This window comes from Vicugna pacos, chromosome 5, assembly GCF_048564905.1.
Source record: "Vicugna pacos chromosome 5, VicPac4, whole genome shotgun sequence".
Classification (NCBI taxonomy): domain Eukaryota; kingdom Metazoa; phylum Chordata; class Mammalia; order Artiodactyla; family Camelidae; genus Vicugna; species Vicugna pacos.
In genome coordinates, this window is record NC_132991.1 from 83,839,794 (window position 1) to 83,851,936 (window position 12,143).

At 41.3% G+C, this 12,143-nt stretch overlaps 1 protein-coding gene across 2 annotated transcripts in view; it reads right to left on the reverse strand.

The window, feature by feature from the left end:
- AP1S3 (adaptor related protein complex 1 subunit sigma 3) overlaps window positions 1-12,143 on the reverse strand; it is a 56,329-nt gene that overhangs the window by 15,891 nt on the left and 28,295 nt on the right. For both annotated transcript variants that reach the window (XM_072961740.1, XM_072961739.1), the window contains exon 2: window positions 291-469. In XM_072961740.1, coding sequence (XP_072817841.1) covers window positions 291-469 — 179 coding nt within the window. The remainder of the gene's footprint in view (window positions 1-290; window positions 470-12,143) is intronic.

Consider the following 12,143-nt stretch of genomic DNA (forward strand, 5'->3'; position numbering starts at 1 on the left):
ACACTCACTAGAACAGTGCTGGGAACATAACAGGTGCTCTTAAGATATTTCTTGAATGCACGTGTGCATTATCAACATAAAAATTAAGTCCCTAGAATCCATCCTGGCACACGGAAAGCCTTTTTAACAAATGAGATTTCTCTTCTGTTTAGTCTATGGGTACAAACACTTGGGCTCCAGCCTTCCAAGGTTTCAGTAAACGATGGAGTTGGTGTTGCAATCTACAATGTGCAGGGTTGAATAAACCAAAGCAATAACGGGAGATTCAGTTCTCATAAAGTTACTCACACCTTTTATAAACAAGCTTTAGCTCCTTCCAGTCAACAAAACTGCTTGTCCTCTGACCACGGGAGAGAATAATCTGAACGATTTCCCGGGTGATCTTTTTCCTTTCCTTGTCAGGGAGAGTAGTGTACCATTTCTGCAGCCGTAATTTCCCTTGCCGACTGAAGAGCAATATGAAATGTATCTAGAACAAACAAAGGATAGGAAAAAAAAAAACAGAATTTGGTCAACAGATCATGCTACCAAAGACACTGAAATTCAGCAGCAGGCTTTACAAAGGATTTTAATTCGGAACAGATGAAAATTATCGGCATGCAAACTATCTCATCTGACAAATTACATTTAACTCATCAGAGAACAAAGAAATGCATACACTGCAAACATAGCTTATTTATATTGTAGAGGAGAGATAAGTTCTTTCTTTAATTCCTTTTATGAGCCACAAACTGCTTGTACGGAGAAAAATATATCACGGAGGAATATAACTCTTTTGAGAAAATATTAAATTCTTCCTTCACAAGCCAAAAAAATGTTAAAAGCAGTAGACAGGTTTACTTTAAAAACTACACTTCTGATCCCCCTACCATCTGGGGAAGGAAAAAAAAATTATACTCCGGCTCCATATCACAACTGTAGAAGCATAATGATAATATAGAAACAAAGGAGAGAAGGTAAAGAAAGGAGGATGAAGCAAGGGGGAAAAGTGAGAAAGCTAGAAGGGGACCATAACCTAATTTTTTGAATAAAAATTATATATATTTAGGGGGAGGGTATAGCTCAGGGGTAGAGTGCATGCCTAGCATGCACAAAGTCCCGGGTTCAGTCCCCAGTACCTCCATTAAAAAATAAACAAAACCTAATTATCTTCCCTCCCCCAAAAAATTATATTTAAGGAGTGCAACATGCTGATTCGATATGCAGATACACAGTGAAGTGATTACTACAGTCAAACTAATTAACATATCATCTCCTCACACAGTTACCAGTTTTTGTGTGTGATGACAGCACCTGAAATACACTGTAAGCAAATTTCTGGTATTCACTATAGTATTAACCACAGTCATGTTATAACACTAGATCTCTAGACTTATTCATCCTACGTAAATGCAAATTTGTACCCCCTGACCAACATCTTCCCATGTCTGCCACCTCCACAGTTCTGGTAACCACTGTTCTACTGGCTGCTTCTATGAGTTTGATGTTTTTAGGTTCCACGTATAAGTAAGATCATGCAGTATTTGTCTTCCTGGGCCTTCCTTGTTCCATAGAATGGGATGCCTCCTAGGTTCATCCATGTTGTTACAAATTACAAGCTTTCCTTCTTTTTTAAGGCTGAGTAATATTCCATTGTGTGTGTATGCACACACACACACCATACTTTGTCCATTCATCTGTTGTTGGACGCTTTGGTTGATTCCATCTTTTGACTGCTGTGAATACTGCTGCAATGAACGTGGGAGTGCAGATATCTCCTTGAGATACTGATTTCATTTCCTTTGGAAATATACCCAGAAGCAGGATTGCTGGATCATATGGTAATTCTATTTTTAATTTTTTGAGGGACCTCCATCCTATTTTCCATAATGGCTGTACCAATTTACATTCCCACCAACAGTGTGCAAGGGTTCCCTCTTCCTCACGCCCTCACTAACACTTGTTACCTCTTGTCTTTTTGGTAACAGCCGTTCTAACAGGTATAAGGGATATCTCCTTGTGGTTCTGATTTGCATTGCCCTGATGATTTGTGATTCTGAACATGTTTCCATATCCCTGTCAGCCATCTGTATGTCTTCTTTGGAGGAATGTCTTTTCGGGTCCTTTGCCCGTTTTTTAATTGGGTTATTTGTTTTCTTACTATTGACTTGTTCGAATTCCTTATATGTTTTGGCCATTAACCTTTCAACAGATGTACGGTTTGCAAAACTTTTCTTCCGTTCCATAAATGGTCTCTTCACTTCGTTGTTTCCTTTGCTGTGCAGAGGCTTTTCGGTTTGATACAATCCCATTTGTCTCTTTTTGCTTTTGTTGCCTGTGCTCTTGGAGTCATATCCAAACTATCACTGTCCAGATCTACGTCAAGAAGTATTTTCTGTATATTTTCTCCTAATAGTTTTACAGTTTCAGGCCTTACATTAAAGTCTTCAATCCATTTTGAGTTGATTTTTGTACGTGGAGTGAGATAAGGGTCCAATTTCATTCTTCTGCATATGGATATTAGATTTCCCAACACCATTTACTGAAGAGACTATCTTTTCCCCATGATGTGTCCTTGGCACGTTCCTCAAAAATCAAACTAAGTCTCAAATGTAAGCTCTTTATTCCACTTCGTGGGTTACTTGGCTGAGGGCTTTAGAAACAATCATCTCAAGATACAATTATCTCTGGCATTACAATAACTGTTGAACAATTTAGATCGTGTGTTGGCCGTGTTAGGGAGAAACCTGATCTTATTTTTTCAATTAAGTTCCAAAATGTTGATCTGAAATGCATGGTCACATTTCAATAGATTTTTGAAAGCTTTAAATGAATAAAAGACACTATGACATGTAGAAATTTACTGTGGAGCCTGGGAGCTATGGAAGATTTGTTTTCCAGAAATTGTCGGATAGTCTGATCTTGATTTTATAAGAGATTAGGTTTTCTCAATCCATAGTATGAGAAGATCAAGTTTAGAATCATAATTTGAGTCTTCATTTTGTTTTTAAAAAAATAAAATTCATTATTGAGGTTAATTGTGTCATGGAAGGAACAATATATACTAGAAACAAAATAATTAAAATTTTAGAACTTTTTACAAATAAAATATTCAGCTCTTTATTGAAGAGGTTTGGCTCTGATTGTCACACCGTAAGTCACACAAGGTGATAGGAGGTGGCGAGATCGGAGGACCAACAGAAACCAGGCTCTTTGCTCAGAGCGTCCCCTACCCACAACCTATAGAATCTGAGGCCTTCTTAGTAAGATACAGTCTGTCTCAGAAAGGAAACACCTGTTATAACAAGGACCTGAAAACCCTTGTTTTCAAGTGAAAAGAAAGCAGGTTAAAAATCCCTGCTCATCCAGCAGCTTTAAAAAAAAAAATCACCCTCAGTCTGGAATTTAAGTAGCTGCTTAGAATATAGTATTTTCTTAAATACCCATTTCACTGTCAGCACAGGCATACATAATTCAGTAATGGAACATAGCTACTGCTTCCTAAAAATCATACTGAGAAAGGCATTTTTGTTTCCAAGAAGAGATCATCACCAAAGTGACATTCTAAAAGGACAACACTGAATAGGGACAGAATAATAAAACCTCAGGAAGTTGAGAACAAGGCTCAGCTTCAGGTCATCACCAAACAGAAAAGACTATTCAACCCAAAGTCTAGTGACGGTCAGATTTTTACTAGAGAAATGAGAGCCACACATGTTCTGGGTGTTCCCTTTACATTTCCTGTCAGAAAATGTACTTCTTCCCATCTAACCTAAATCTCTTCTGTTATAATTTAAACCAGTTTCCCCTGGTTTTATTCACAGAGCATATTAAAAGACAGTATTTCATGATCCTGCGAATAACAACTAACTCTTCACATATTTGAAGGCAGGCTTTAAAGTCTACCCCAAGTCTTGTCCTTCCAGAAGAAATCACCCTGGTTTCATGTCATCTTCTTATTGGTTCTATTATCACATCTCACAATGATCATTGTTGTGATTCCTCCAGGATTTCCTCATAGATAAACGTTACTCTTAATTTGAGGAGCTCAGGTCAATGCCCAAAAGTTCCAGTGAGAGGTGGGAACTATTGCTGAGTTTAATTGTGGATTATTTTCCAGTTCTTTTGCTGCAACCTTCTCTCAAGATCAAGTGTCTGCCTTCTTAAACACAAATCAACAAGGCAGAAAATAAAGAAAGAGCTATTCTTCATTCTAACAATGAATTCAAAGAGAAAGGATGATCAGGAACCTAATATACACATCTGTAATGCCCATATGAGATATAAAAATGTGTTTCAAATTCAAAAGAAGCAACAAAGAGGCTCAAGTTTATGCAATAATCACGTTGCATAAGACAGTGTTGAATGATTTTGTCCTTTCAAGTTGTGCTCTGAGGAAGAACTGTAGCCTGTGTTGTGGTGTCTGGTGTCTGTTCCTTCTCCAGAGTTAACAGTGTAGCTTGAGAAAACCTGCAGAATGAATTGTAGTGATTCACAGGAGTTCGTCACCTCCAGCAATTAATTTTATCCAATTTGTCAGTTTAGTCATTCAAGGCATATTTGGATAATATGTTCCAAGAGGTTAATCAAATACATTTTTACTAGCATTAGTTTGAATGAAAGAGAAAAAGGCAACTGGAAGGGTTTGGGTTTTTTTCCAGTATTTACAAAGAGTCAACTTAAATTCAAGTTGATGTCATAAACTAACTTCATCTGACTTCAGAATACAACACACAGGCATTTTGTTTCAATAATAGTGCTGAGAAGAAAGGAGTAATGGAGAGACTGGTAATACTCTTCTGGGAAAAGCCAACTCCACAAATAACCATAAAATCAAATGGAATGTGATGAGCAACGCTGACTTCTTACATTTGGCCCAAATCCTCCGGCCGCAGGCGGGCATCTGGCTTCAGGGAGATCTCCCCTCCCTGTCTCAGAAGGAGACCCTTCTATCAAGAAGGAGCCCTTTTGAGCAGCCTGGTTCTGTCCCAGATGATCCTCCAAATCCAAATATGTCAGGTTAATCCAAGCATTCCTTGTCGTCAGGGTGTCCACTAGAACAATCCTTGACCTAACTGGGTACAGCCCAAACATCTCGCTTTGACCCATGATGTAAGCTACTCTGGGTATTTTCTTAACCACATATTTCTGAAGCGTGTCCAAAGAGGCACCACTGAGCCTTCACTGGAAGCACAAAGCACATCAGTACCAACCGACTTCTTCTGTTGCTCTGAATCAGTGTTAGTATCTTCCCTCTAGTTGAAGATCAGCAATGAAGACTTCCTACAGCAGCTTTGATTCTTAATGTTTGCAAATCTCCCTGCTCCCAACCTGAACCCACACAGTAGGTCCACAACCAGCTTCTAAGAAAAGAGTTATCCAGGAAACTTTTCCTGTCCCCAACACCATCACACCATAAACAGCAAGGACCTACTTGTGTTTCAAGAACTGAGCTGCAAACACAAACACACAGAGTATGTTCTGTTCCTCTCCTTCAACTCCATCAACCTGACAGGTCCTTGCTCTGGTGGCCCAGATCCCAGGATGCATCACTTAAGCTGACCCTAGGGGTCAGTAGTGGACAGCAAGCAGCTGTTGCTGACAATGCTGTCTGCACAAGGCAAGGCTTTATCCACCCTAAGCAGCCCAAATCTGTGCAAGGCCGTACTTCTTCTACACTGAAGGTTTACGTTACCTATCAGAGGACTTACACAAATTAGCTATGGCTTTAAGAAGAAATGCTTACAGACACTTGCAACTCTCCTGGATCTTAAACCTACTTCAGAGCCTGCAAAGCCATATTTTTTTTTTTCTGCTAAGAGAGGAAAGTGTTCCTCCACCTCTACCGCCAGTTTTGTTTTGTACCAAAAAACCCATCTCTTAATCGGGAGACTGAATGATTCCTCCCTGGAGATACTAGAAGGCAGAGAAAAGACCCCTAGTCCTGACAACGAAGCCTTGCAGGCCGCCTGACACGCCCCCAGAACTGCCTACTGGCAGCTTAGCACCCACTCTGAAATATGAGCAGAGACCAAGGGTCCGCAGATATTTGAGAATCATCACTAATGTCAGAGAAAGAGACTGAAAAGAACAAATGGGAAAAAGTAAGCGCTGGATACAGTAAGAAAAAAAAAAGCATGAAACAGGACAAACTGTTATACACACACACACTCACATACGAATATGCTCAGAGTTCAAAGAAGATGGAGTTCCTGTATCAACAAAATAAAAACAGGGTGGGGAAACAGAGACAAGAAAAAACTCCTGAGAATTAAAAAGCATGATAAATAAAATAAAGTCAAAGGAGTCTCCAAGAGACCAGAACAAACAGAAAAGCAGATGGAAAATTAGAGGAAAAGATAAAACTAGTAAGGGGTCAATCCAGAAGGTGCAAAATCCAGAAAGCAAAAACAGAGATCTCAAAGAAAGATTTAAAAAAATGTCCTAGGCCTAACGACATGAGACTTCACATAAGAAAGGCTCATCCAGTGCTCAGCACAATGCATCTTAAAAGCACGTCGCCTGAAACGCCAGAACACTTAAGACAAGGAGAGCAGCCTGGGAGACTCTGGGAGGACAGAAAGTTCACAGTCACCGGATCAGCACTCAAAAGGGCGCCCGACCCCCCGCCGGCAGCGCTAGCTGTGGGAGGACCAGATGTCCACATCCAACCAAATTATCAATTGAGAGAAAGAGGTGAAGAGAATTTGAATTTTCACACTTGCAAAGACTAGAAAGAAAAAGAAAAAAAGAAATCTGCATTCAGTATATCTTTCTCGGGAAGCCTCTTGAAGACGTCTCCCAGCAAAGTACTGGAAAGAGTTAGAGACCGTTACCCAGGGCACAGGGAACCCAAAGCAAAATAGTGCTTCGGAAAGGAAAGGGGAGAGTGACAGCCCCGTACCGGACCAAGAGAGCAACTGTTCCAGAGGGAAGTGAGGGGGCTGCAGGGAGGGGAGGGAGAAGCAGAATTCACAGATGACTTCATTTCTTTGTGTAGTTGGAAAAAATGCTGATAGCCATCTGAAAGATCTGTTGTGCATTGGGAGAGAAAAAAAAGTGACAGATACATAGGAAACTAGACAAGTGCAAAGAACATTTATAAACTCCAGAAAAGAAGTGATACAAGCAAGAAATCATACGCCTAGTTCTTAAAACCGCTTTGGGAGAAGGAGAGGAGAGGAAGCATGCGTGCGAACAAAGAAGAGGCAGATGCCCAATCACTGTAGCAGGAAGTCAGAGATAATGTAAAGAATGATGAGTGGACCTGTAATGGAAAAAAATATGAAAACAAATACATGTATGTATGTGCATGACTGGGACACTGTACTGTGCACCAGAGATTGACATATTGTAATTGACTGTACTTCAAAACAAAATTAAATTAAATTAAATTAATGTAATGAAATGAAATAGCAAAAAAAAAAAATGAGTGGAAAGCTGCCAGCATAAATATATTACTTAGAAATGCAGGCGTAAATACCAAAAGAAAAGGCTTTAATTATTGAAAGTAATTGCCCCTAAGAGAAGAACGTGGTAATGGAGGAGTTGCTGTATTTCATTACAAAGTATATAACTGTATTTGATTTTTAGACTGTGTATATATATTACTTAGATTAAAAAATTTTAAAGGAATTAGAAATAAATAAGGGGGGGTAGAGTACTGATATTTGACAGTGACATTAAAAACATATTCTGAGATATTATCCCCTCTCTCCCCCAATATTAAGCTCAAAAATTTAAAGGGAAAAATCCTTAAACACATTAACTGTTCTAAACTATCTGTTAAGAGCTCTCATTCGATTTTATCTGATGCAGTTTTATTTTTCAACCTGTCCCAGTTCATGGATAAGAGGGCCATTAGTTTACCAGCTGCCAGGTAGAATAATGCATTTTAATATATGCCCTGATTTTCCTTCAAGGCACTTAACATTCGACCAGAATTCTACCATTCCTAATAAAATTTTTAAAAAGAGAGGATTGACAGGAGTTTTTGCAGATTCTTCATGCACTAACAGTCCACTCAGCTTCCACCTGTGCAGCAAAGAAGTTCACCTCTGCAGCTTCTCTTCATACCATGGGTTTCTCAAATTCCTCATCATTCTGCATATTTCTTCCTGAATCATGTCGAACTCCATTCTTTGCTCATAACAAGGACTCAGAAAATATTGGTGGAACTGTTGAATGTTGAGAAACGACAATTAGCTCTGGATTAATATTCTCAGTAGAGAACTGGGTTTCTGTAAGGGTCAGAGAACACTAGTTTTTTTGAGATGACTGTCCTTAAAAAGCCCAGGGTTTCACTGGGCATCATAAGCTTGCTCCTGGGATGACTTTTCTCCGGATGCAATAAACTCAACTATCACTATCACTGGTTGTACCTGCAGATCTTCTGGTAGCTTATCCTGACGGGTTTAACCGTCCTCTGGCCAGAAGAGCCTCCACCTGCTCAGTTCTCTCTGCTAGATCAATTACAAAAATGTTACATGCAACCTTACTGGGTCCTCACTCCTTCAGGACCCACACATTATATTTGTATATGGGAATGATCCCGTTAACACTTATCCTGATTTCCCTCCTCTAAGCCTGCTCTGAAAGTGACAAGACCAACCCTCCAGGGCTGAACCCCTATCAGGAGGGCTTTCAGAAAGCACCAAGAAGGGCTAGCCACCGCTTCTCCCCCAGCCTCATGCATTCACCTTCTCAAAGGGCTCCAGTTTCCTCTTCCACAAGCCAAGTTGCCTTCTCTCTAAAAAGGTCATTTGCTTAAGCTTTCAGTGATCTACCCTCACTACAGATTTTACCAGCATGCCCCAGGTAGAAAGATGAGTCAGACTAACGTTTTCCAGAATTCATTTATACATGTTCTTAAGACAAAGATTCACTGACAAGTCATGAGTTCTCTAACAACAGTGACCTTATGGAAATTAAAATTTTAGTTTTTTCAAACCCATTATACACCATCCAGCCAAAATGGTGCGTCTCAACCACTGTCTCAGATTCGGTCCAGGACATGGTGTGCATTTGCCACTAGGCCAGCCCAACTGGATAAATGTGGGGCATTTATTGCTAGGCCAGGCCACATCCTTGGCCCGGGGCCAAGGGCAGAGGGGTGGGGAGGGCTGTGAGTGGTGGACATTAAAGCAGGTAGGTTATTACTTGGAAAGACTCCGGTGATGGGCAGCTTGCGAGTTTGCACTTGAATCCTGGCTCTGACATTTGTGAGCTAAGTGAACGTGGAACAGCTACCTGCTCTCTCTGGTCCTCAGTCCCCTCATCTATTAAATGAGGATGACAACAGTAATGACATCAGTCACGTTAGGGGGACACAATGATATCACACATGTCAACCTTTCAGTGCAGAGTCTCGCACAGAGTTAGCTCTCAATACATACTTGCTACAGCTAACACATCATCCAGTAGTCAGCCCTGCCCATTTATAGCCCCATTTATCTTCACTGAGGCAAGAAAAAAATTCTCTGCTTCCTCCTTTGAAATCACTCCATGTCCACTCCATCACTTTTCCAGAAATTGGTCCCCACGTTCTGAAAGAAAGGGCTTGTGACTGAACCCAGAAAAGCATTCTGCCGTTTCTTTGGATAATCAGAAACCACCCAACTTCTAGCTGACTTGCTACCTTGCCTGTCTCATCAATCACCTTCCAAGGAGTTTACCCCAAAGACAGCCCAAACGTGCAGGGAAGTTACTTAGGGTTTCTTTATTTCTTTTGACCGCTGACCAACGGTGTTCTGATCATGTATTTATTAATTCTCTCCAAGTTCCCTGTAAGGTGTTTACTTTAGGGTTCCCCATTTTTTCACTTGTGTTTCTATCATCGAGTCACAACAGTTCAGGTTTTCGCCTTCCCTCCCGCCTCTACTTGAACTGCATCACTTGTCTGTGGTGGGTCCCTCTCCGTCTTGCCCCACCAGTTTCTCTTTCACGGAGGCAGCAGGGCTCAGTGGGAATTCCAGGGCAGGTGTGGCACCGAACCAGCCGTCAGCTCCCCTCTCCAGGCCTCATCTCTTTGCCTAAGAAACAGGAGAGCAGGGTCAACTAGTCAGATACCTTTCGTGGGCTGGGCAGAGGCAGGCCACATTTTCAGTGAGGGCCAAGGTTCCGCATCATACAACAAGGGGTGGAAGAGACAAAGTCAAACTGCAAATCACAGGTTCCCAGTGGAGGCACAGCTTCAGCTCAGCCATAGCGACGTACTGCCAACAAAAACAGCCAGTCTTGCCAGGCCTCCAGATTTTTCTTTTTCCAAAAGAAGCCTGAAATCTGGATGATTATGTGAAGTACTGGGGTTATTTTAATATTGGCAATTAACAGGAATCCTGACAACAAAACCCTGTTGGAACAAAGCACACACTGTGGGTGGCTGTGGTCCGTGAGCTGCATTTGGGCCGCAGGCCTCATTCGAAAAGGCCGAACTGGGTGACAGCTGCTGCCCCTTGTTTCGTGGAAGCCATTCTACAGCCCTACTGTGCTCCACAGATTTCCCCTTTATTGTGGTCTCTGAATCCACCCATTTAAGGAAGTGGCCCTCAGACCCGTGAACCTTGCTTCCCGCCTCTGGGCCTAATATTATTGTTGACACTGTTCGGAGATCAACATCTCCTATTAACTCTTTTTGTTTCTATTTTTTTAAATCGAAGTACAGTCAGTCAGTTTACAATGTGGTGTCAGTTTCTGGTGTGCAGCATAATGTTTCATACGTATACATACATGTATTCGCTTTCCTATCCTTTTCCATTATAGGTTACTACAAGCTATTGAACAGAGTTCCCTGTGCTGTACAGTAGAAACTTGTTTATCTATTTCATATACAGTAGTTAGAATAGTATCTGCAAATCTCGAACTCCCAATTCATCCCTTCCCCTAGAAACCATAGGTGTGTTTTCTATTCTCCTATTAACTCTGATTCATCAAATGTTTTAGGTTTCTTTTCCTCAAGATTTCCAGCTCACGTTTCTGTCTCCACAGTACAGGACGAGACACTGTATATGGAGAAGTAAAGTCCACACAATCCCAGGACCTCATTTTTGGCTCATTATTCCAGCTTCCTCCTGAAATAAAATGTTGACAAGCTGCTACGCTGGCCAATGTGCTTCATACGCTTTCCCAGTCCTTGCACACCATCTGGTGGCGGGACTGTCTACTTAGAACAAGTGAAACGCTCAGTGAAGAAGGAGAATTCGGTGAACTGGGTGAGGAGGAAAGGGTTCGGAAGAGTAGAGTCAGAGGGACAATAAGAGAGAAAAAAACAGGGGCGGGAAATGAGACAGAAACATAAGTCACAAGTAATCCACAAATTAAAAGGTCAACTTCTGAGAATTAGTTCATAGCCATTTATGCAAAACTTTAAAGGTCCCCCTGTAAAGAAAATTCCTCATAAAACGGTCCATTATCCATCCACCAGTATAGCACAGTAATGTTTATTGGAGGAAAGGAAGGAGAGAAGGATGGATAGATGGGTAGTTACATGACAAGGACCAGATAAGCAGCCTGTCGCGGGCTGACTTGCATCACCCGAAAATTCTTATGCTGAAGTCCTAACCCCAGAACCTCCGAACATGACCTTGGTCACCACAGATGTCGTGAGTTGAGATGATGCTAGAGTGGGGTGGGCCCCTAATCCAATATGAGAGGTATCATTATGAAAAAGGGAAATCTGGACACTGACACGCACACAGAAAGAACTCTAAAGATAAAGGCAGAGACTGAGGTGATGCAGCAGAAGCCAAGGGACACCAAAGACTGGAGGCAAAGCACCAGAAGCTGGGAGGGAGGCATGGAAGAGCCTGTCTCCCACAGGCCCCAGAAGGAACCAAAACCTTCATCTGGGGCTTCCAGCCTCCAGGACAGTGAAACTATACATTTCTGTTGTTGAAGCCCCTCAGCGTGTGGTGCTGTTACAGCAGCCCTAATACACAGCTTGTCTCTGGCTTTGAATTTTAGGTCTTTTATTTTTTTAATCTCAAAACCACCACCATTGTTTTCTATGTCATTACAGCTCAGTATCACAAAACCAAATCACCTACATTCCAGAGATAAAGTCAGCAGACCTCACTCAACTTAGCAAATATTTAGTCAGTGTCTACCCTACTGAGGTATTTAAAATGAAATCACCACTCATTCCTGGACTCACGAAATGGTAACAT